The 26,303-nt window shown below is 36.0% G+C and overlaps 1 protein-coding gene across 1 annotated transcript; it reads left to right on the top strand.

Moving 5' to 3' along the window:
* Nucleotides 1-1,510: 1,510 nt before the first annotated feature.
* Nucleotides 1,511-24,691, top strand: AFM (afamin; the record flags this gene model as incomplete). Its single annotated transcript, XM_081112253.1, has 14 exons — nt 1,511-1,613; nt 3,377-3,425; nt 3,729-3,861; nt 4,531-4,742; nt 5,563-5,699; nt 6,307-6,400; nt 7,160-7,289; nt 9,079-9,290; nt 15,788-15,920; nt 18,235-18,332; nt 19,826-19,958; nt 21,733-21,956; nt 23,074-23,206; nt 24,656-24,691. The coding sequence occupies 14 exons, from the start codon at nt 1,511-1,513 to the stop codon at nt 24,689-24,691; spliced, it is 1,827 nt and encodes a 608-aa protein (XP_080968379.1).
* Nucleotides 24,692-26,303: the final 1,612 nt, after the last annotated feature.

The following is a 26,303-nucleotide window of genomic DNA, read 5'->3' as shown; positions in this document are numbered from 1 at the left end:
TTATGTCATTCTGCTACTTTCAATCAGATTGTTGTCTTTTTCTTTTTACTTTCAATTTCCAGGAGCCCTTTGTATATTATGATATAGATTGAAGATATTTTTTCTCAGTTTTTCCTCCAAGTTTTTGACTTTGCCTATGTATTTTTCCATGTAATGTCCTAGAGAAAATTTTTATCTAGTAGAATTTATTACTCTTTCTCTGTTTTGCACCATAGTTAAAAAAAAAAACAACTATCCCCCAATTACTTGTGTTTCTTCTAGTACTTTTATTTTTTTTTTCCTTTTTACATTTGGATCTCTAATCTATTTGGAATCATTTTAGTGTATGAGTAGGCATTTGCATATAATTTTAGACTTTTAGTTTGTTGTATTGATCTCTCTCTTGGTTGCCAATGCCACACTATTTTAATTATTATAATACTAGAGGCCTGGTGCATGAAATTCATGCATGGGTAAGGTTCTCTAGACCTAGATGACAATCAGGGATGATCTGGGCCTTCTTTCCCCTGGCTGCCGGCTGCCGGCCAGGGCCTTCCTTCCTTCCTTGGTTCTGCGCTGCCCCTTAATAGTCAGTGCATGTCATAACTAGTGGTCAAACTCTCAGTCGATCAAACTCCTGAGGGGACAATTTGAATATCAACCTTTTATTATATAGGATTTTAGAATTTTTTGTACTATCCAGTAGTGCTGCTTTGCACAATACCTCATCTCAGTAACTTTTTTTTTTTCCTTTTTAGGGTTTTCATGATTATTTGTCCACCTTAGCCAGTGGACAAATGCTCCAGCTTCCCACTCCTCTGGTAGGACGATTCTAGGAAATCTTCCAGGTTTTAGACAGTTCCCAGTAAGATTGCACCCAGTTGCTTACACTGTTACTAGTGTTATTAACACCTGCTTTGTTAGCATTTTTTTTATCATGTAATTTAAAATAGCTCCATATTTAGGATCATGTTCTTAATATAGATTCAAAAATTTGAGTGATTGGTTCAAATAACAAATTTTTTTTAGACTATTGATCCTTATTATAAACTTGTTTTCCAAAAGCTTTGAATGTATGGGTACCTGTTTTGCTATATGTTTACCAGAATATTTTAATTGCTTTTTTAATTCTAGCAGGTATAAAAATTATTATTGTTAAATTTAACTTTCTTTGATTACCAGCAAAATTTAACATTTTCTTAGTTGTGTTTTCTCTTGGGAGAATTATCTATTTTAGTCCCTTTTCTCTTAGCATATGCAATATTTCAATTTTTTTCGGTTATCTATTTGATTTGGTATTGTGCATACTCACCTTATGAACTTTTTTCTAACTCAATAGATTTCTTTCCCAGTAAAACACAGATAATTTTTTCCTAGTTAATAATTAGCAAACATTCTGCAATGTGATCAAGTAACTTTCAAATATGACGTATGTGAGAAATAGGTTAAACAGGTTACTTTTTTACTAATAGTGTCAAAGGCTAATATAACAACTTGATTTTCCTCTATCACATTACTTTCCTTTGTGAATATGATTTCTAAAGATATGAAACAGTTAAAATTTATAGGTTTTGTTATTTTCTTGTTCTTTTTGACTGAATGCCTAAGCTTGCCCACAAAACCTCAAGATGTTGGTAAGAAATTTACTTGTATATCAGCTAAGGAATGACTAAGTTGGGGTAATTTCTAATTTTTTTAAATCTGTGTTCTTTCAACTTAATTTTTATTTGTGTTTGTTTTTTTGTTTTTTTCTCTCATTCCCCTGTTAGTTTGTATATACTGATTGGAAATCCTTAACTATTCCAGATTTTGTATTTTGGTGCTCATACCCAATCTACAGACAGAAACCTAGTCTTATGTCAGTATAGAAAGTATTGCTGGGAGATATAATTTAGATTTGAAAATACTCATATTTCTCACAAATATGTATAGTGTATAGTAACAGTGAACATTAGATTTGAGTTGGGATTTTTCCTGGAATTTTTAGTTGTTCAACATATCTCCAGCCAGGTAGAAAAACCTTTGGGTATGCTGAACCCTGTTTCTTCCAACTATATATTTTCTAAATCTCCCCAAACCTCTACATCCTCCTGCTCACAAACCTGGCCAAGGAAGTACCCTTTTGGAGGAAAGGGTGACTTTTATATTTCTTCTACCCAAAGGGTAAAATTCTGAACTTCATCTGATCAGAGGAGGTGTCTTATTGTAATTCCTCTGGCCTGAAAGGAGTAGCCTTTTGTAATTTGCACAAAGATGCAGTAAGTGTTTTGATTGCCATATAATGTACATAATGGCCTGAAGAGGAGGATTGTGTCTTAGTTTGATAGCCCACAGTGCCTGCTAGTGAAACCCAGTCACAGGGCTTGAAAAAGAGTGATCGTTATTGAGTTTTCCTTCTCATTTGCCCCTTGTAACAACTTGTTCAAAAGTTCTACTGATTTTTGTCTCTGATATCTTTTGCACCTATGTTTTCCTTTGTATTTCCATTATCCTACTAAAATCCATGTCCTGTTGATTTCTCAGTAAAAGACTTTTTTTGTTGTTGCTGTTGTTTTTTTGTTTTTGCATTTTTCTATCCACTCATTCACTCTTCTGTCCATCTATTTGACATAGTTCTTGTCACTTTCACTGTGCCTGGTTTCAGGTGGGTACTGGAAATATTGGGGGGAATGCTTTATAAAGTATATGGTTATCTAACCAGTATGCTGTATATACATTTTAAATTGGATTATACATAGTCATGTTCATGAATCACTTGTACTGTAAGAGTAGTTAGGAACCTGATGTCCAAGGGTGGGTCATCATCGATTGCCTCATAATGTATAACTCAATATTTTGTAAAAGTAAGAACTCAGTAAAAGTAGTCATTGTGAACAAATATAAATGTGCTTGGATTATGCTAATTGGGAGGGAATCAATGATATAAGACTAGTCCAGAGATCACCTAAATAAGTATGTGTGGCCAGCACTGTAAACCCTACTGACCATTAGCATTCCATGGAAGCTCTTGTTTGGCTCTATTGTAATATTACATCACCTATCAGTTTACCTACACATTACTTTTATAGTCTTACATGATAAATACTTAACATGAAAGTGGTGCTTGTATTTGGCATTTGTGACTGGGAAGCCATCAATGGCAAATCTAAAGTCTGGTCAGTTTGAGATTAATTCAAGTCAATTCAATTTAATGGATGTATCTTTAATACACAATCAGTTGTGAATAAGATCCCATATTTGGTTCATATGACTTTTTCCTTCTTGTTAAATATACCAAAATATTTTCTACCATTAGTTCTCTATTTTGAACTTTGTGAATTTAAATTACCTATATAGTTATTGGGAAACTGTTAAAAATATCAGGATATTTAATAATTTTAATATCTTTGCTTTTCAGGTGATTTTAATATTACCCAGAAATTTATAGAGGACAATGTTGGATATATGTGAGTTTCTCTAAAGTCTTTTTGATGATGATGGTATTTATCATAATCTAATCTGATATACTGCAGAACTGTTAATGCTTCTTAAAAGTAATTTAATTAAATAGAAACCATATAAAAAGTAAATATAGTATTAATCATAAAATTCAGATGAGGTCATTGAATTGTCAAGAAGTTGGACAATTTGTAACCTCACACTTCGATAATTTCCTGAGATTGTCAACAAGTGGATGTTCCTATGATTTTGTTGGACATACATGGAAATTCTTCAGGTAATCATTGTGCACTCTGTGTGGACTGTTGCAGCACCATCATTGCATTTGCTCAATATGTTCAGGAGGCATCCTTTGAGGAAGTAGAAATGTTCGCAAAAACCATGACGGAATACAGAGATCAATGCTTGGCCATCTCAAAACTCCCTCAGTGTTCAAAACTAGCTGTAAGTAACTTCTTTGCATTTCATAAATAAATAAGATTACTTGTCAACACAGAGAATTTTTGGCTTGAAAATTTTAAAAGAAAGATACTATGTGCCCTCATTTTACTTTGCCTGGTACTTAGGGTAAGGTAGTTTCCTAGGAGAGAGGCAATTCTGTATTATGATGCACAGGAGGACTTGATCATGAGCTTGCAGTTCATGCTGTATATATAAAGTTACAGGGCAGCGAGAAGCCTGGCAAAGCTCACGGAAGTATGGAGGTACCCTCCTTAGCTGCCTCTCTCAATATGGACTCCACTATCACACCCTCTTTTCCTGGCTTTACCCACATAGACCCACCATCTGCATATCTAAAAAAGTATTATTAAACACCTCTACTAAATACTTTATCAACACCTCATCACCTTGTGAGAAAAGGAAAAACGCTGTTATGCAAGGGATATATAAGCAGCAAAGGAAAAAAAGAGGTTAGAGAGCCTCAGGATAGGATAGAAAAAGTTTGCCTAAGGGATGGTTGTCAAGGGTGTGGGTTAAGATCCTTAGCTGCTGATGTTGGGAAAATTGCAATATTTTCCTTAAAGGGTGATGCTCACTAATCATTGCATCATCTCAAAATGTTTAGAAACTATACACTGAATAGAAAGTGTCTTTTTCTTCTCTGTTGCCCAGAATGATGCTTTACTAGAAGCAATATGTGCTATGGAGGGGGTACCACAAAGGCACAACTTTTCACACTGCTGCAATAAGGATGGCTTTGAAAGAAGACTCTGTTTCTTCTATAATAAGAAAGCTGATGTAGGATTTCTACCTCCTCTTCCTACTCTGGATCCTGAAGTGAAATGCCAGGCTTATAAAAATAACAGTGAATCTTTTCTAAGCAAGTAAGTTTGATTTTAATAGAAAAAATGATCTAATTGAAGAAATATCCTTAGGTTAAAGAATACCTAATATCTATTTCAAAGGAATATAGTAGTGTTCGTTGAGTGATTAATTCATTCAGTGTTTATTGTGTGCCAGATTCTGTGTTCAGTTGAGAATATAAACATAAGCTATGAAACCTGCTTTCAAGACCCTTTCATTAATGATGTGTATTTTCTAATGTGATAAACCCTAGAACAGAAAGCATGTGCATGGTGAAAAATTGCTAGTGGAGGAAATAATATTGCCATCCAAGGGAAGGTACAGCTTTTACTGAGAATAAAGATGAAATCAATAATTGTTTAGCAAAAATCTGTTTTCAGTAGTGCAGTAATTACAGAAACAGAGAGACTTTTTCCATGTACTCATTGAAGCCCAAATCACAAGTCTGGTTGAACATAAGTGACTATGATCCCTGAATCTCAGATGGAGTGTGTCTAGTAGGTAGTGGTTCTTTAAACATGGAAGGGAGAGATGCCAACCATCTGGCAGCATAGGGAGGAAGGGCAATAGCCATATCTGTGTTCAGGATTATAACTGCAATCATCAATCTCATTTTAGAGTTGGCAATTCAATGAGAAGACCGTAAAATAATTTTATTGGAGACTGGATAGCACTGCCTTATATTGAAGACTCGTCTAATGAGAAATCTTTCTTTCTTGTACTTTCATTTTCACAACTTGATCTTCTTGTCATTTCCGATCTTTCCTTTCCCTTCTATTGTTCCCTCTTTATTGTTTACCATTCTTTCATTTCTTTGCTTTTCTATTTTTTCTTTTATAGCTATATCTATGAAGTTTCCAGAAGGCATCCCTTTGTTTTCACTCCTACACTTCTAACAGTCATGGGTCGTATTGAGGAGATGACTAAAACATGTTGTGAAGAACAAGACAAAGCTAACTGCTTTCGAATAAAGGCAGGTATTCCATTTATTTCATAGAGAAGGATAAGGAGTCACCCAACACAGATCTTTACTGAAAATTAAATTATAGCAAAAGAGTTGTTTACCATTTATAACCATTCGCTTCCTACTTTCACCAGTTTTCAAGCCATTGACCACTTGCTCTGATCTAAAAGTTCTTATTTCCCGAGACCCTTGAAAGACAGTCACCCATTTCCAGGGTCTCTCTTCTGGCTTTGTCTTACTTGTAAATTGCAAGAAAGCCCCTAGTGAATAACTATTCAGGGTAAAGTTTGACATTTTATCTCCATCGTTGGCAAGATTTCTCTTAGCTAACCCTAAAATGGGTTCATCCCAGTAACGATGAAGAAGCTCATAGCACACAGCATGACTCACCTTCCCACCAAGTGCAATTTAGTTATCAGAAAGACTGGTCTCACCTTTCTAGTGTGTCACAAATGAGTATTTCTTCTGATATGTAAATTTACTACAATAAAAAATCTCATATATTTTTTAAATTTCTGAGCAAGCTTTGGAATAATTTGGTTGACATATAGTTACGAGATAAGAGAATAGTGGGATTTCGCTCTTGCTTCAATGGAATTTTCTCTTTCTTCTTCAGGCAGTACCTGTCATACAATACTTAAAAGCATTCTCTTCTTTTCAAAAAAATGTGTGTGGGGCATTTTTGAGATTTGGACCGACAGTCGTAAATTCTATGTGAGTGTTATTATATGTATCTTGTCTCTACTTGTATTTTTTTGTCTGTGTTCCATTTTTGTTAAATCGTTGATGACTTTTTATTTATGCTCTCCCTAGTTCCTCAGTCTATGTGGATAACTCAGAACCAGGACTTTATGTCAGGATGAATAAAGACTTGGGAGGGGGGTAGAGCCCAGAAAGAGAGAGGACTAGTTCTGGGATATTTTATGGTTAGTTGAGAATCTGAATTGGTCTGAGAACTTCCAATTAGAAACTAAATCCTCCAAGTGCTTTAATTTAACATATCTACCCATATTTGACCTTAATGACTAGAAGACTTTATATAGATACATTTTATCTCATTGCTTGCCCTAACCAATAATGGTGCTAGTGCAATGTTTTGAGAAAAATTCTGAGATTTCAAGTACATCAGCAGGAGAGAAGTCTGTGATGGATTACCTATGCTGACCATGGGCTCACAGCTGGAAGCGGTGGTCCTAACAAGATGAGCGTTGCTGCAAAAATTATGGGAGAGAGCACAACTCTCAGGTCATTTTATCCCCAGTCCTGATATAGGACTCAACTATAAGCCTAGGATTTTCAAAGTTATCATGCAGGCCATGCAATGTATAAACAGCTATTTGGTAAAGACTTCTGTGAATAAAACAAGGGTACCAATACTTTTTTTGCAGCTACTTATACTGTATCATCAAATAACCCCCTCTTCTCTTACTTGCTGTTCAAGATGTTTGAGTGATTTATTAATTCTCTTTCCAGGTACATTGCTATACTTAGTCAAAAATTCCCCAAGACTGAATTTGAAGAACTTACCTCCATTCTAGAAGATGTTTCTTCCAAGTATGATGGATGCTGTGAAGGGGATGTTGTGCAGTGCATCCGTAGCAGGGTAAATATTCTCTAAAACCAAGTAAAGATAGTGATTTTACAGTTATTTCTTATCCTGAAGTTTCACTAATGGGTGGCTACTTTATCATAATGAAATGAGAATGTTAATAGATTGTTAGATAAATACATAAAATAAACATAATAAAAAAATGAAATGTTAAAAAATATGCCTACAAAAACATTTTTTTAAATACATGGGATTGTTTTTAGATTATTCAGCAGATTCTATTTTATTTGGCTAAATGTGTTTGACATAAAACTTCATAAATATAGAACTTGTGAACATTCATTAACACCAGATTGAAGTATTCTTTAATATTGCACATTCTACCCTGACTACGTGGTGCAGTTGGTTGGAGCATAGTCCTGTACACTAACAGGTCGTGGGTTCAATTCCTGGTCAGGGCACATACCTACTAGAAGTGTAGGAGTGAAAATGTGGGTTAGATCTCATCAATGCTTCTCACAGCAATGTTTCTCTCTCTCATTAGCTACTTGTTTTTATATTGTTTGTTTATGGGAAAGTGGATTTTATAGTAGTAAGTATAATGTACTGAATTAAGATATAATTGAAGATTTTTCTCTGAAGTTTGGAGATGAGACAAAGGGATCATATTATATCCTTAATATCTTCTTTGATGCCTTTACAGAGAAATAAGAGAACTTGAATTGCAGTTCATTCAAAATAGAAATGAATTCCAGATAATAATGTATGTGTTGCCTAGAATGATAATGGCCTTAGGTGAGAGGTGTATATGTTTGCAAAGACTGGCTCTCTGGTTCTATGTAGTTTATGGAAAACATGATTCCACCCCCCATTCCACTTCTCACCTCAACCCAGAGCTTTATCCCATTCTTCACCCTCAGTGGGCATGAAAGTCACAGAAAAAGATTCGAGGCAGGAGGAAGAGCTTGAGCAAAGTCCGAGAGATCTGGGATGGCCTGATGTGTTCATGGCACTCAATGGAGTTCATGTGAAGCTCCAACAGAGAGTAGAAACAATGTGCAGCCTCATTCTGGAAAGTCTGGAGAAGGAACTAGGGGCCAGATTAGCTTGTAAAAAATTATCCAGCTAATGTATAAATAAGATAACTTCATCCCTGTCTTATTTTCACAACTTTATGTGGACATCAGAATTGGGATGAGAGACAGGGAGAGGGACTAGAGTAGGTTTTTTATTTTGTACATTATTTGATAATTTGAACAGCTTCAAATTAATAAGATCCATTGGAAAATGACAACAGTGAGTAGAATAGTTTCTTATGTTTCAGAAGTCTTCATCTGGTAGTTACTATAGAGGTTTATTTGTTTATCATTCTTTCTTTTACTTACCAAATGTTTATTGAGTTTCTACTATGTGCTTGGCAATGTAGTTTCAGGACACAAGGAAGAAATCTAGGATTATAGATATTAAAGTAACATATCTTTGGTGTTTCTCATTGAAGCACAGGTAAACTCTTATGGGAAAGAAGCTACATATAGAATTTAAAATAACAATAAATCAGAGAAGTAGGGGTAAAGTATTTAAATGATTACTATTTGACAATAAACATGAATTTATATAATAGAGTTTACTTTTCATAGTTATATCATCTAAAATCTTGAGTAAAAAAGCTTGTTTTAATTTGATACTTCATGTGTATTAAATTAATACAAAATTTAAATAAATTATATCCATCAAAACGAAGCAATTTCAGATGCTATGCTCATGGTTGGCTTTGCATTTCATTATAAAGGAAAACCCAGTCCCAACAAAGTTGGGTAAATAAAGTCATTTCTCATTCTTACAGAGCAAGCTTATGAGTCATATTTGTTCAAAACAAGATTCTATCTCAAGCAAAATTAAAGAGTGCTGTGCAAAGAGAATACCAGAGCGTGGAGAGTGCATAATTCAGCGTAAAGATGACAAGCCACAGGATTTATCTCTAAAAGAAGAAAAATTTACTGAAAATAAAAATGTGTGTGAAGAACGAAATGCTAACCAAGATACCTTCATGGCTAAGTAACATAACTCTATATTGAAATTTATAAGGCAAACAGAAACTTATGATTTGACCTATTTTGGCTAATTTGGGTTGAAAGAATGGGCACCATTTAATTCATTGGGTAGTATATAATTTAAAAAAATCATGGTTACAGATTATGGTATTTTCACAATTTTAAGAAAATGCAACTGTGTTTTTATAGTGATGGCTAACATTTATTGAGTACTTGATATGTACCTGACAATGGGCTAAGAGTACTTTATATAGATTATCTATTTCAAGTCTTATAAAGTCATGTAAAATAAATGATTCCCCCCATTTTTTTCAGATGAGCAAACTGAGGTACAGAGAAGCTCAGTAACTTACCCAAAGTTCATAGTTAAAAAAATGACAGAGTAAGGATTTGACTCCAGAAGGTTGTGGGCTTAACTGTCATGGGATGCCACCCCAGCTGTTCAAGGCAAAACTAGTGGACTTGGAACCAAAGGGACAAGATAGGAATCCTGATTGAGTCACTGGGATGAGTTAACCTTTCTGTGCTTTAATTCACCATATATAAAATTTATGGAATAGTCATTCATTCATTGTAAGTTTATTGATAATGAAATATAATTCAGGAGCTTTATTAGGTTTACTATAGGGTTTCTATATCTCCAATAAGCTTTCATTAACAAGGAGCAAAATGTGAGAAGAGACAGACATACAAATGAGTGCAAGAAATGTTCTTTTATTTCTTGCACTATATGCTAAGTAATGTGAGGGCAGAGAAGGAAGTGGTCAATGGTATTGGGGCTGCTGGAAAAGCTTGATCAGAAGTAAGTTCTTGAGGAAACTTTGGTAATCCAGGGGGTAGAGCATGGACTGAAGTATAAAACCACTTGGTGTATATGTGGCTATGAATAGAGTATCTGCAGAGAGAGACAGGGTAGTGAGAAGTGAAAGGGTTCAGGTCATGCAGGCATGCCAAGTAACGAGATGCCCCTGCAGGATTTTCATTAAAGAATAAGGAAGGACAAAATCACTTTTGTTTCTTAGAAACTTCATCTGGAATAAATCCCAGTTTGGGGCTTAGGTGGTTGGGTAAGTAGTTTTCAGATTCAATGAGATGGAAAGTATGGGTGAAGAAGCAGGTTTTGGGGTATGATAGTATTTTTGAATCTATGCACATTGACTGTGAGATGCCTGTAGAAAAATTCACTGGAACTGTCAAGAGAAAATTTTACATGACAACCTGGAGCTCTGGAAGGAGGCCTGGACTGAAGATACAGGCTATTGAATATTTACCAAATTTTAAGTGCTTCTTACCTGTTGTCATATATATTTAAAAACAACCCTCTGAGGTTAAAATACTTTTATTATTCTCATTTTACAAGCAAAGAAACTGAAGCACAGACGTTAAGTAACTTGCTTTAAAGTCACCTAGCTAATACGCAGGAGAGCCAGGATTCAAATGCCAGCAGTCTGACTCCAGACTCCTGTTGTTATAACCACTGTGATCTATTGCTTCTCACAAGTCATGGTGCTAAGTCAAATTAAAGTAAACCAAATGATAGATGTAATGCATTTCTCTGAGCCTGACACAAGCGCTTACTAAATGCAAGCAATTGTTATCATTATCATGATCTTCTTCATCATCATCATCACTATTACTACACAGATAGTGTTTGAAGTATAGGGAAAAATAATAGAGCAACAATGAGCATGTTATGTCAGAAATAGAGATTGAAAGTGCAGTCTTTCTGGGTGTGACTGTTTGACGCAAGACTTCAATGCCAAGCTAGGGTAGGATTCTAAGGGTTTTTGTTTGCAACATTTTGGTGGTGTTTTTAGATGTAATTTTATTCTTGTGAAAAGGTCCATGACTTATGTCAGATATTAAAGGGAGCCCTTAGTTCTCTGAAGGATAAACACCTCTGCTTTAGGGGATGGGAATATATCTTACAAATGGGACTGAGAAGGCAGATAGAGAGGGAGAGAAGATGTCAGGAAAAACCAAGATGAATCAAGACAGTCAAAGGCTGCAAAACAAAAGGGTTAAAAAATTGTTCCCTGGACTTCAAAAACTCTTGTGAGGTACTGCTCTCACAAAACATGGAAGACCATCATCATCATCATCATCATCATCATCATCATCATTCCATTATTATTATTATTATTATTTAAATAATCACCTGAGGATATTTTTTATTGAGTTTTAGAGAGAGTTAAAGAGAGAGGGAAAGACAGAAATATCAGTGTGAGAGAAAAACATCAATTGGTTGCCTCCTGCACACACCCTGACCAGGCCTGGCCCAGGGAGGAGCTGGCAACTGAGGTACATGTCCTTGACCAGAATCAAACCTGGACTCTTCGGTCCACAGGCTGATTCTCTATCCACTGAGCCAAACAGGCTAGGGCTGGAAGACCATTTTTAATATATTTTGAATAGGTAATTTTTTCTTAAGAAAAAGACTGTAAATAGCACACATGAAGTACTTAGAGAAGAGTTCTCTCTTGAAAAGAGTTTAAGAAGAGAGTATTATAGTTTAAAAGAGAATGAAGTAGGCATCACATAGAAATTAGGTTCAAATTCTATACTTCCATTAATAGCAAGGTGCTTAACTGGTCAGGGACTTATCCTCAGCTATAAAATAGTACTTATCTTGAGGACTAAGTATATCTATAAATATATTTAGTTGAAAATCTGAATGCATTTTCCAGCAGAATTATACTCGATCTGTATTTTCTCAAGTATTGGTGATATGATATACTATTTCTGATGCTTTTTTTCATTTTTAAAAATTTATTGTCTAAAGTTTTACATATGTCTCCTTTTTCCCCAATTGACCACCCATCCCAAGTCATTCCCACTCTGGGCAAGTCCCCACCGCCCTAGTGTCTGTCTCCATTGGTTATGCTAATATGCATGCATACAAGTCCTTTGGTTGCTCTCTAACCTCCCTCTTGCCCTACTATTTGTCTCTGGATCTATTCTTCTTCATCAAATTATGTTGATCATTATATTCCACATATGAGTGAGATCATGTGATATTTATCTTTCTCCGACTGGCTTATTTCACTTAGCATAATGCTCTCCAGTTCCATCCACGTTGTTGCAAATGGTAAAAGTTCCTTCTTTTCTATAGTAGCATAGTATTTCATGCTACTGTGAAGATGCACCACAGTTTTTTAATCCACTCATCTACTGATGAGCACTTAGGTTGTTTCCAAATCTTAGCTATTGTAAATTGTGCTGCTATGAACATAGGGATGCATATATCCTTTCTGATTGGTGTCTGGTTTCTTGAGATATAGTCCTAGAAGTGGGATTACTGGGTCAAATGGGAGTTCCATTTTTAGTTTTTTGAGAAAACTCCATATGTCTTCCACAGTGGCTGCACCAGTCTGCATTCCCACCAGCAGTACATGAGGTTTCCTTTTTCTCCACATCCTTGCCAGCACTTGTTGTTTGTTGATTTGTTGAGGAAAGCCATTCTGACAGGTGTGAGATGGTATCTCATTGTTGTTTTGATTTGCATCTCTCAGATGATTAGTGACTTTGAGAACGTTTTCATATGTCTCTGGGCCTTCTTTATGTCCTCTTTCAAAAAGTGTCTATTTAGATCTTTTGCCCATTGTTTGATTGGATTGTTGATCTTCCTTTTGTTAAGTTGTATGAGTTCTCTGTAAATTTTGGAGATTAAACCTTTATCAGAAATATCATTGGCAAATATGTTCTCCCATGCAGTGGGCTTTTTTGTTGTTTTGTTGATGGTTTCCTTTGTTGTGCAGAAGCTTTTTATTTTGATGGAGTCCCATTTGTGTATTTTCTCCTTAGTCTCCCTTGCCCTAGGAGCTGTGTCTGTAAAGATATTGCTATGACATTTGTCTGCTATTTTGCTGCCTATGGAGTCTTATAGGATTTTTATGGTTTCCCATCTTACATTCAAGTTCTTTAGTCATTTTGAGTTTGTTTTTGTGTATGGTATAAGTTGGTGATCTAGTTTCATTCTTTTTGCATGTATCTGACCAAATTTCCCAGTACAGTTAACTGACATATTCAGAACATTTCACCCCAAAGCCACAGAATATACATTCTTCTCAAGTGTACATGGGTCATTTTCAAAGATAGACCATATATTGGGTCACAGGCAAAGTCTCTTCAAATTCAAGAAGATAGAAATCATTCAAGCATCTTTCAGATCACAATGGCATAAAACTAAAAATCAACTACAATAAAAACAATAAAAAAAATCCAATGTCTGGAGGCTAAATAGCATGCTGTTAAACAATGACTAGGTTACCAAAGAGATCAAAGAGGAAATAAAAAGCATCATGGCAACAAACGACAATGAAAATACAATAATCCAAAATCTATGGGACATAGTAAAAGCAGTCTTGAGAGGGAAGTTCATAGCTCTATAGGCCTATCTCAAAAAAACAAGAAACAATGGTAATAAATTATCTAACCCTACAACTCAAAGAAAGCAACAAGAAAAGCCCAGCGTAAGCAGAAGGAAGGAAATAATAAAGATCAGAGTGGAGATAAACGACGTGAGACCAAAAATACAATACATAGATCAACAAAACCAAGAGCTGGTTCTTTGAAAGGATAAACAAGATTGATGAACCTCTAGCCAGGCTCACCAAGAAGCAAAGAGAGAGGACCCAAATAAACAAAATCAGAAATGAAAGAGTGAAGTAACAACCAATCCCATAGAAATACAAATGATTATGAAAAAATGCTATGAACAACTCTATTCTAACAAAATGGACAACTTAGATGAAATGGACATATTCTTAGAAAAATACAAGCTCCCAAAACTCAATCAAGAAGAATTAAAAAACCTGAATAGGCCAATAACTACTGAAGAAATTGGTACAGTGATCAAAAATCTTCCAGCAAACAAAAGCCCTGGTCCAGATGGCTTTACAGAAGAGTTCTACCAAGCATTCAAAGCAGAACTAACACCTATCCTCCTCAGACTATTCCAAAAAAATTCAAGAGGAAGGCACACTTCCAAGCTCTTTCTATGAAGCTAGTATTGCCCTAATCCCAAAACCAGATAGACTCCTTAAAAGAAGAGAACTACAGGCCAATATCCTTGATGAACATAGATGCTAAAATCCTCAACAAAATTCTAGCAAATCATATTCAGCAATACATTAGAAAGATCATGCACCATGACCAAGTGGAATTTATTCCAGGGATGAAAGGATGGTAAAATATCCGCAAATCAATAAATGTGATACATCACATAAACAACCTGAGAGACAAAAATCACATAATCATATCTATCGATGCAGAAAAAGCATTTGACAAAATCCAACAACCTTTCTTGATAAAAGCTCTCAGCAAAGTGGGAATAAAGGGATCATACCTCCAAATAATAAAAGCCCTATAAGACAAACCTACAGCCAACATCATACTCAATGGGCAAAAACCAAACTCATTTTCCCTAAGAATAGGAACAAGACAGGGATTCCCACTTCCACCACTCCTATTCGACATAGTACTGGAAGTGCTAGCCATAGCGATCAGACAAGAAGAAGAAATAAAAGGCATCTAAATTGGAAAAGAAGAAATAAAACTGTCCTTATTCACAGATGACATGATACTATTCATAGAAAACCCCAAAGACTCCATCAAAAAACTACTAGACCTAATAAATGAATTTGTCAATGTAGCAGGATGAAAAATCAACACCCAGAAATCTATGGCCTTTTTATACACCAATAATGAACTCACAGAAAGAGAAATGAAAAAAAACAACCATTTACCATTGCAACATAAAAATTAAGGTACCTAGAAATAAACTTAACTAAGGATGTAAAAGACCTGTACTCAGAAAACTATAGGACATTGAAAAAAAAGATAGAGGAAGACATAAACAAATGGAAGAACATACCATGTTCATGGATTGATAGAATCAACATCATTAAAATGTCCATACTACCCAAAGCAATCTACAGATTCAATGCAATCCCTATTAATTACTAATGGCATATTTCAAAGATCTAGAAAAAACTCTCCAAAAATTCATCTGGAATGTAAAAAGACCTCGAATAGCCACAGCAATCCTGAGAAAGAAAAACAAAGTTGGAGGGATCACAATACCGGATATTAAGTTATATTACCAAGCCACGGTTCTCAAAACTGCCTGATACTGACACAAGAACAGACATATAGACCAATGGAACAGAACAGAGAACCCAGAAATTGACCCAAGCCATTATTCTCAATTAATATCTGATGCTTTATTAATTAAATAATCTTAATAATTAATTCTAAATAACTCTAATAATTCCATCCTCTAAGTAAAAGCATTGTTAGTTTAAATCATTATTTACAGAGAATTTAGGTAAAATAATTGCCTGTAGTTACATTGCCCTCTTAAATCACTCCCTGACCAAACCAGAGGAGGCACGGCATTTGAGAGCAGACTTAATATTCAATCTGACTTTTAAGATAGCAGGATTTGGTGTTTTTCTCATTCTCTAAGTTCTAATATACAAGATACTTTACACATCACAGGTTTCTTTATGAATACTCAAGGAGACATCAAGAACTATCTACACCGGAGCTTTTAAGAATTGCTAGAGTGTACGATGACCTCCTGAGAGAGTGTTGCAACACAGAAAACCCTCCAGACTGTTACAGTACCATGGTAGGTTCCATTCTGTGGGCCCCGAGGAATAAACAAAACCCAGAAATCAAAACAGCACACATATAAAAATTGATATCAAAGTTTTAATTTAGACTAGGGCAGCGGTTCTCAACCTGTGGGTCATGACCCCTTTGGGGGTTGATCGACCCTTTACAGGGGTCGCCTAAGACCATCGGAAAACACATATATAATTACATATTGTTTTTGTGATTAATCACTATGCTTTAATTATGTTCAATTTGTAACAATGAAATTGGGGGTCACCACAACATGAGGAACTGTATTAAAGGGTCGCGGCATTAGTAAGGTTGAGAAGCACTGGTCTAGGGGGTAGAAAATGTGTCTGACCAATCTGAGTCTACTTGGAATTCAGTGCAAGGTGACCACTAGGAAGACCAAAATCATTGGGTTATGTATAATGTTTTGAACTATTAATCCTGTGTGTTGATGAACAAACATCCCATTAAATATTTTTCATTTGTATTTTTATTTATGTACTCTGTATCTTATTGAATCATACTGAATATTTTTATGATTATAAAAGTAATAAATGATTATTAAAGAGAATTTTAAAAGTACCAAAAATTGCAAAGAAAAATATAAAAACTTTCTGATTTTGTCACCAAGAAATAGCTATAATTAACATTTTCTTTCATCTTTTGAATTAAATATTCTTACACAGGGTGGGGCAAAAATATAGTTTATAGTTGTTCATATGGAAAACAATACAATAATTAATAAATAATAAGACAAGAATAATCTGTGTTTTGTGCACTCTAACCTACTTTTGCCCACCCTGTATACGAGTGTGTTTCAAAATAACATTAGAATAACATTTCTGATGGAATTTTTGGATGTGTTTTTCATTTAGTGTCATAGAAAACTTTATGTCATTAAATGGAATTCAAAATGTACTTTAAACAGAGGTATACCATCATAATAATTTACTTAACTGCTTTTCTACTATGTTGGGCATTTTGGATGTTTAGTTATTAGGTTTTTTTAATCTTATAAGCAATATCTCTGTAATCATTTTTATTAATATTTATTATTATTTTCTTAAAATAGATTATCAGAAGGGAAATTATTAGGTTAAATATGTAGGCATAAATTTAATATTTAATACAAATGTCTTAGTTATTCTAGAAGAGTTTACCAACATATAGTCCTACAAGAATACTTAAAAATGCTCATTTTACTCTCACCTTCACCAACGTTGCACATGAAAATGAACTTTACTAGATTTATATATATATAAAAAATAGTGAATATATTTTAAGCAAACCTTTGATTTTTTAAATGAAATTAAGCTTTTCCTGTATAATTTTAGCTATAGTAATTATGTTTTCTATAAACAATTTGTTCATGTTTGTTACCCATTTTCCTATTGAAATTCATGTTTTTACTATCAATTCATATGTACGCTTTTTGTATCATAAAAATTATTTGAAATTTATGATTTATTTATCATTCATTTGATATATGCTGCTTTTGGAATATTTAAAAAATTTATTCCACTTGCCATAAAAGCCAGTTTATACTCATTTATATTTGAGCAATGAAGTAAGATGACTTGAGTTTCGGTACAGCTCTACCACTGTACCTAATGAGGAGGTTTTTTTCTGATTCTTAAATGAATCATACTGCTATAATTTTTTATTTTATTTTACATGGAGACACAATTTGTCCCACAGCATCTACTCACTGGTGTGTAGTTTTCTCTCTGGTGTTGACTCAGCAAGTGTCTAATTTTATGTCTCATGCGAGAGAGAGTTTATAAAGTATTTGAAGACAACTATTGGAAGTTTTAATTTCCAACATTAACTGATGAAAAAGAAGGTATTAAATAAAGGTAAATGGGATTAATTTACCTTTATTTATACAAATATTCTTTAGCAGTACTTATCAGCTGGATCATTCTGGGCAAGTCACTATTTCACAAGTCCAGTTTCCATTACGTAAAAACAGATTAACAGCTGTTCTGCCTACTTCAAAGTGAGAATCAAATATAATCCTTCTCACCATGAGATTTGAATTATACTTTGTAAACTGGAAAGCTAAAAAAGTACAAAATGATGAAAAATTTGGACTTTCATATTTAAGCAAAAAAAAGTATCTATAACTATAATTGAATGAGATCCAAATTTTTACACACACATATAAAGAAAACTATGCTTGATTTAGTGAGTAATGTAAACTAATAATAGTTTGAAAATAGTATATAAGTTAAAAAAAGCTATTTGACAACTCGATGTGAAGTTTATGATTAAATTTTAGATAAAATATTCATAAACATAATCGTTCTTATTTTCAGGAAAACAAATTCAATGAGACAACCGAGAAAAGCCTCAAAATAGTACAACGGGAATGTGAACATTTCCAGAATTTGGGGAAAGATGACTTGAAATACCAGTAAGTTGTTTGCATAAGTCGGTTAACACTTGTGATCAGGATAAAATAAAAACAGCCACTAAGTGTCAAAATTTTAGTTCAGTCGTTCAGTTATGGTGAATTCATAAACTTTGGGAAAGAATAAAACCACAAAGTCAGGAAGTACATTGAGCTATCATAGTAAGGCGTGATCTCTTACCCACGCCTTTCTAGCTCTTATCAGGAAGGAGGCTAGAAATTAAAGAAATACAGGATGCTGGAGAAACTGATTCTGTAATATTTTAGTTTTTGTTTGGACTCATCTTTCCAACTCTCAACCCAGAATTTCTGGATTCTTACCCGTTTGGGGGTGAGGGTGAGGTGAAGTCAAGTTTAAGTGGTTACAATTTCCCAAGTAAAGGATGGTTTGCCAGGATTTAAGCCCATCTTATTAAGTTTGTAGAAATAACTATGGATTTGCTTAAAGTTTTAATATTTATTTTGTAGCGCTCTGGTGAACAGTCATGGGTAATATGCAGTTTATTCTGGATTTTCTTAATTAATTACCATAGTAATCTAGTGTGTGTTGAAAACAAACATCTTCAAATCAAAACATTGTTTAAAAAATATGGATTTTTTTGGTTTGTTTTTTTGTTTTTGTTTATTTAAAGTATTACATGTCTCCTTTTTCCCCAATTAACCCCCCCCCCCGCCACTCCCACCTCTGAGGGCAAGCCCCCGCGGCCCCAGTGTCTGTGTCCATTGGTCATGCTAATATGCATGCATACTTTGGAAACAGCCTAAGTGCCCATCAGCAGATGAGTGGATTAAAAACTGTGGTATATCTATGCAATGGAATACTACACTGCTGCAAAAAAGAAGGAACTTCTACCATTGGCAACAGCATGGATGGAACTGGAGAGCATTATGCTAAGTGAAATAAGCCAGTCAGAGAAACATAAATATCACATGCTCTCACTCATACGTGGGATGTAATGACCTACATAAATTGATGAACAAAAATAAACCCAGAGACAAAGTGGCACTGAGCAGACAGTCCAACCAAAATGTGTTTTAACTATTTCTGCAATCTGGCTGTTTGCTGGGAAGTCACTCAGCCCATTAAAGATCTTAGTTTCTTTCATTTCAGTTTATCCTTTTCCACGTATACTTATTAAATTCTCCCTTTACAATATTTATTACTTATGCAAGGGATTTCAAGCAGGAGTTTACATACTAGCCAAGGTATTTGCTGCTAAGGAGCTCCTCATCCCACAGGTAAACAGGAAGGGCAAACCTGAGAGTTTCTGAGGTTACCGTGAAATTAGAAGGAAGCCAAAATACAGAGGTCCACAAGGCAGGGTGCAGGAAAACAGAGTGAAGAGACATTTCTCTACCTTTTTATGAGAGGGCTGAGGTTCACATTGTCCTTACATTGATTGTTTGTAGCCTAAAGTGTTGGGGTTTCAAGTAGTGAGACAAGGGAAAATGGGTACCTGCTTCGTTCGGAACCAAACAGTCAAATGTTCTTTCAGCTACTTTATCAAATTCACAAAGATAGCCCCTCAGCTCTCCACGGACGAACTGACCTTTCTTGGCGAGGAAATGGTGACAGCTTTACTCACCTGCTGCACTCTGAGTGAAGAGTTTGCCTGCGTTGATAATTTGGTGAGCATGGCCCATGTATCTGACTATTTCCACCAAACAAAACCAACACCTACAGACATAATGTTCCAAAAATGTATACACACTTTGAGTGATGATAAAGTCAGTGTTTATTAACATATAGCTCATTTTCAAAATTTAAAAGTATCTACAGAAATGAATTATTTTGTTTTGTCAATGTCTGTTTTCAAATTGATGACCGTTTTGGTCCAGGCACTGCTGAAAACGCGCAACAATAGAATCACAAGCATCAAGAATCATTGTGTTTGGTGTTTTTGTACACCCTCAATTTGCCAACTGTTGCCAGTTTTGTACCATAAACTTTACCTTTTATGTGTCCCCATAAAACCTTTTTTTTTTCAAAGCTTAATCTGGCTTCACCCATTATTCCAAATCAGTTAAACCTGAAAAGGAGTGAAAATTAAGTGAGTTATCAGTTGTTATAATGTGTCGACATTTTTATACACACTGAATAATTATAAAGGCAGTATTTGTATTTCAACTGCATTTTCAAACTTCCAGTAGCATTTTAGGATTAATTTCCTTTGTTCAAAGCTTAGTCTGGCTGAAAAGAAAGAAACAGGTATTGAGCCATCAGCTATTGAAGTGTGTATACATGTTTTGGGGACACCCTGTATATGTCCTCATTGCTTTATAGCACTTATGTCTTTTCCTCTCTTCATTGTTTTCAACGTTGTTAAGCAAGGAATGTCAAGTTTTCTTTTTGTAAAAAAATATTTTTTGTTTTAATTGCTTAAATTATTACAGAGTATTACATATGTCTCCTTTTTTTCACCCCTTGACATTCCCCCGGCCTCCCTTACTCCCCAGTGTCTTGTGTCCATTGGTTATGCTTATATGCATGCATACAAGTCCTTCGGTTGATCTTTTACCCACGCCTCTTCCCTGCCCCCCAACCCTCCCCAGCCCTCCCGCTGTAGTTTGACAGTCTGTTGGATGCTGCTCTGCCTCTGTATCTATTTTTGTTCATCAGTTTATAATGGTCTTTATTATCCAAAAATGAGTGAGATCACGTGGTATTTTTCTTTCATTGACTGGCTTATTTCACTTAGCATAATGCTCTCCAGTTCCATCCATGCTGTTGCAAATGGTAAGAATTCCTTATTTTTTACAGCAGCATAGTATTCCATTTTGACTCACTGAATCAAAATCATAAGAAGAAAAAGAGAATGTCTTAAATATTTTCTTGGAATTCTCCAAATCATCTTTCTTACCTCTTATTTATATAGAAGTAATTTGTTAGGACAAATGTTTTAGGAATCACAATAATGTTTCAGAATATAGGAAACCTTATAATTTTAAGTAATGTTACAAGTTCTCCCACCAGGTCAGTCAGGGAATTGCTGTTTCCCTGCCCCTCCCAAAACCCCACTGCACGTTGGGTGTATTTTAGGGCTGGAGTGAACAGTACCCTGGGACACAATCCAGGAGAGATATAAGTCTAAGGGCCACAGTGTTTGGTTGCCACTTTCATTTAGCTATTTGCAGCTAACAGTCACAAATTTGTATATGTGATAACAAGAAGTCAGTCTCTAGGCATTTAAACTGCTATGGTTTGAAATGTTGTTATATGTAATGCCACTTAGGACCCCAGCTCCTACTTTTCTTTGTACATAATGTCATGTTATGAGTGCATGGGTTTTTCTGAGTAAAGTTAAGAGTGAACTTATAACAATCTAATGATTCACCTAACCATGTTTCAGAGCACCACTTAAGTTTTAAAGTCCTATCTGAGTTCCAACTTTCATTGGTACAGGTGGATTTAGTTATTGGAGAGATATGTGGAGTGAATGGGAATCGAACCATCAACCCTGCAGTGGACCACTGTTGTAAAACCAACTTTGCCTTCAGAAGGCACTGCTTTGAGGCCCTGGAAGCTGATAAAACATATGTGCCTCCATCTACCTCTCAAGGTTTATTCATGTTTCGCACAGACTTGTGTCAGGCACATAATGAGGAGCTCCAGAGAAAGAAAGACAGGTACTACCATTCTCTTCCACTCATCTTCTTCTGTAGCCGGAAGACACACTGTGTGTTAATGAGAAGGTTTATTGTAATGGATATGTGATTTTTGGTATTACAGTCCTTTTCCTTCCATCAAATTGCCCTGTCTCTCTAACTCGGAAAAACACCAGAGCATATTGATTGTATTGTTTAACGTTGAAACCTAGCTAGCCTTTTCCTTTGCTGTGGACATGGAATGTCCAGCAGACTGTGAGTTGGGAAAGTGAGTTAGGATACCCAGCAGAAAGACTTATTCTATATAATAAAAGACTAATATGCAAATTGCCCAAATGGCAGAATGATAGGTCCCTATGATGCACACTGACCACCAGGGGGGCAGATGCTCAATGCAGGAGCTTCCCCCTGGTGGTCAGTGTGCTCCCACAGGGGGAGCACAGCTCAGCCAGAAGCTGGGCTCATGGCTGGTGAGCACAGCGGTGGTGGTGAGAGCCTCTCCCACCTCTGCAGCAGTGCTAAGGACCCCTCAGGAGATGTCCTGGACTGCGAGAGGGCACAGGCCAGGTTGAAGGACCCTCCTCCCCCAGTGCACGAATGTCATGCACCAGGCTTCCAGTAGGATTATAATTAATCAAATTTTCTTGAGAGAATGCCCTGAGAATCTCACTTAGTGTTTGAAAAAAGGAGAGGCCTGAAAGTGATAGGACTCTTACTTTTATTTTCTTAGGCAATCCTATAAATGTCAAGAAATAAGACCTAGTTTTTAGATTTAGGCAATGTCTATATCAAGTGGAGTGGAAATAAATTTTCTAGGAAGATCAAATGTAGTCACATATTCTATAATACTGTGATAATGAAGACATAATATATGTTCACATTTTTTATACTATCTTGTCTATAACCCTATAAAGTTACATAACCCTATAAAGATTGTTACCGTGGAAATCCATCCCATAAGTTTAACAGAAAAATTTTAGGAGACCTTTCAAAAGTGGGAATATTTTAACTTTTTATACTAACTCAAATTGAGACGCCTCCTTTCCCAAGATATATGATACCATAACAAGCATTTTGGAGAAGAAGAGCTTAAGAAATAAATTTTTAATTAATTCTATTTGACATCTTTGGGTCACAGGTTTCTTGTGAATTTAGTGAAGCTAAAGCCTGAATTTACAGATGAGGATCTGCGGTCATCGCTTACAGAGTTCACTAACCTAGTGGACAAGTGCTGCAAAGCAGAGGAGCCTGAAGCCTGCTTCAATGAAGAGGTAGTTACATTTATTTTCCACTGAAATTCTAAGGTGTTCCTACTCAAATAAAATGCAACGGAACTCCCCATAAGATTCTGACTCATCCCACAATGTCTCAGAGGCTGATATTTGAGGGTATAGTTGCTACACAGCTACTATGCATCCTGTCACTGACAGGGTTTTGGCAGTGTCTCCTTGGTGACAACATGGTGTAAGAAAAGATGTCAGGAAAACCTGGGTTCAGATGCCACCAGTCTTAAACTGAACTGTAGCTCACCACCTGTAAATAAGGATGGTTGGCAATCATTGTACCTGAATTATGCCATTGGCCCTTTTCTGTATTGAATCACCCCTTATCTTAATAAAAAAACAAAACAAAACAGTCAAACTGACGTGGGAAGGAAATTAATCAGCTTCACAGACAAATGAGAAGGGCATTAGTATGTGAAGTCTTTCAGGGCAAGGCTGTCTCACCTTCCTGACCTTGTCCCAACAAACCTAGGTTGAGAATAGACGTGTGTGAAGTGAGGAAGTGGGAGGTCAGGGTAGCAGGAGATGAGGAAAGAGAGGACATGTGTCCTGCTTTTTCTCACTCCAGTGACCGGAGTCTGACGGACTCACTGTGGTGTCCAGGCACCTCAGTACCTGTGAATGCAGCCCCAGTGATGGCTCCTTGGAAGGACCTCGTCACCGTTTACCAACATCGTTTCTCACCGTTTCTTTCCTAGCGACACCCACTCTACCCCAGACTACCTCCCAATTCACATGCACACACAGACTTTGTGCACAATCGGTACTTGTGCACACTCCCAGGCACACACTCACCCACAGCTTTCATTCCGGTTGAGATCCCTCTGTGTTTTCATTGAGTGCTTAGTCTGTGAAAAATTTATTTTGGAACAAATATTAGTTTTTTAAAAAATATGTTTAACATAATTAGAGGCATGAGTCAATGTCTAGCATCTAACTGAGTGTGTATCTGAGGCCACGTAAAGGGAGGGATAAATTCACTGGAAGTTCATAAAAGGTTTGGGGTGTCTGGACTCAAATTCATTTGAAAAAAGAGTGTCACTGCCTCCCTGCACAATATATGAATAGTTTAATTTTTATTTCCAAAATTCAAGGTAGCATATGTCTCTAAATTTAAATAATGTCTTGCCCTAACCGGTTTGGCTCAGTGGATAGAGCGTCGGCCTGCAGACTCGAGGATCCCAGGTTTGATTCCGGTCAAGGGCATGTACCTTGGTTGTGGGCACATCCCCAGTAGGGAGTGTGCAAGAGGCAGCTGATCGATGTTTCTCTCTTATCGATGTTTCTAACTCTCTATCCCTCTCCCTTCCTCTCTGTAAAAAATCAATAAAATCTATTTAAAATTAATAATGTCTTAAATTTTAATTAACTAATTTATTTATTTATTTGTTTGTTTGTTTGTTTGTTTATTTATTTATTTTTGTTTCCCCCTCTTAGGGTCCAAAATTGGCAGCCAAAAACCAGGCTTCTTGAGAAACATAAAAAACTACAAAGGTAACATTCCCATTAAATGCCAAGTGTATTTGTAGCTTCTCTAATTGTCCTGGCTTCCCCCCTCTTGAGCTGCCATGTCTATTTCTAGTTAATCCCACACGCCTTGTACTAACAGACCCCGATATTGGTCCTGGGATGTTTCTCTGGGTGTCTACCACTCCTAATGGGCTGGCATTGCTGCCTTGGAGCTGGCACTTCTTACGGTCCAAGCAGTTTTCTAAATAACCCCTAGGAATCCACTCCTCTGCCTCTGCTGTTGCACTCAGCTCTCTGGACCAGAAAGGGGAGGCCATCAGATGTCTGGATGTTGACAGAGAGAGGAGGGGTTGGGATGGCAGACAGGCCTCAGCCAACCTATTCCAAGAGTCTTACTGCAGCATTTACATAAACAAAAAGCAATGCTTGTGATTTCAAAAATGTATATATAGATGCGCTTTCTTCTGCACTTTAGGTAAGATTCATATACAAATTTTAGGAACAAAATGTTGCATAGATATAGCAATGATATTCAATGCCCAGGAAGAGAGACCTGGCCACCATAGGGAGTAGATTTGTATCTACAAGAGGCAGAACAGAGTTACCATTAGCTATTTTTTATATACATGACTTTCCATCACCCAAGCTATAATATTTCATATTCTTTTGCTGCATAAGATACTATTTTTTCTTCCCAGGCTGTGGAGAAAAGAGAGGAAGACCAATTTACCTACGTCCAGCAGTCTTGGAATTTCATTTTCTGGGAAGAATACAGTAAAAAGAACGTTTTCCTAAAATGTTACTATAACACAAAATATAGAGCTATTTCTCAAAGGCTGTTGTCATGTGTCAAACTGATAAAATTAAACAATCAAGATTCTCTTATTCCATCAATATCTCTGGCTCACTGGCTAAATCTATTCCATAGAAGGCAGGATTCAAAATAGCAAAGGTGTGGGCATAATCCTCACAGACCCTCTTCTTGCTGCTATTGGCAAGGAAAAGGGGAGTTGAGGGCACCCAGCATTGCTGCTACTATCACCTGTTAGTGCTTAATGTTTTCCATGTACCAAACACTGTCCCTAGGTACCTTTCATGCATTATCGCATTTAATCCTAACAATTCTATGAAGTATACATCATTTCTATTCTTATTTTACAAAAGGGAATCTGTGGCTTGGAGAGATAACTAATTTGTTCAGTGTCATATGACATGTAATCCTCTAATTCCAGAAGGATATTCTTAGCCATGTACACACAACCTCTTAGGTATGGCCATATTGTATGCCTTATAAAATCTGTTATTTAGAGAGAAGGAAGACTGACAGTGACTCTTCTCTCCCTCCTTTCCCAGCCACAATGGCTGTGATGTTGGAGCTGTGCGTGGCAGTGATGTCTAAACAGAGGGAGTGGAAGGAACTGGGAAGTCAGTTTTCTAAACACTCTCATTTACTAATGAGAATAACAAGGAAGAAAGTTTTACTTAAATAATCTACACGAACAATAGACAAATATGTAAATTGTACCTCCGCATACCACAGCCAATCAGGAGGGAATATGTAAATTAGTGGAACAAAGTTGGTGGTGGTCACAGAGCCAGCCAGAGCCAGCAGGAG

Source organism: Myotis nattereri, assembly GCF_964212035.1.
Source record: "Myotis nattereri genome assembly, chromosome: 1".
Classification (NCBI taxonomy): Eukaryota; Metazoa; Chordata; class Mammalia; order Chiroptera; family Vespertilionidae; genus Myotis; species Myotis nattereri.
The sequence above is the reverse complement of the archived record's forward strand: the minus strand, read 5'-3'. Positions and strand labels throughout refer to the sequence as shown.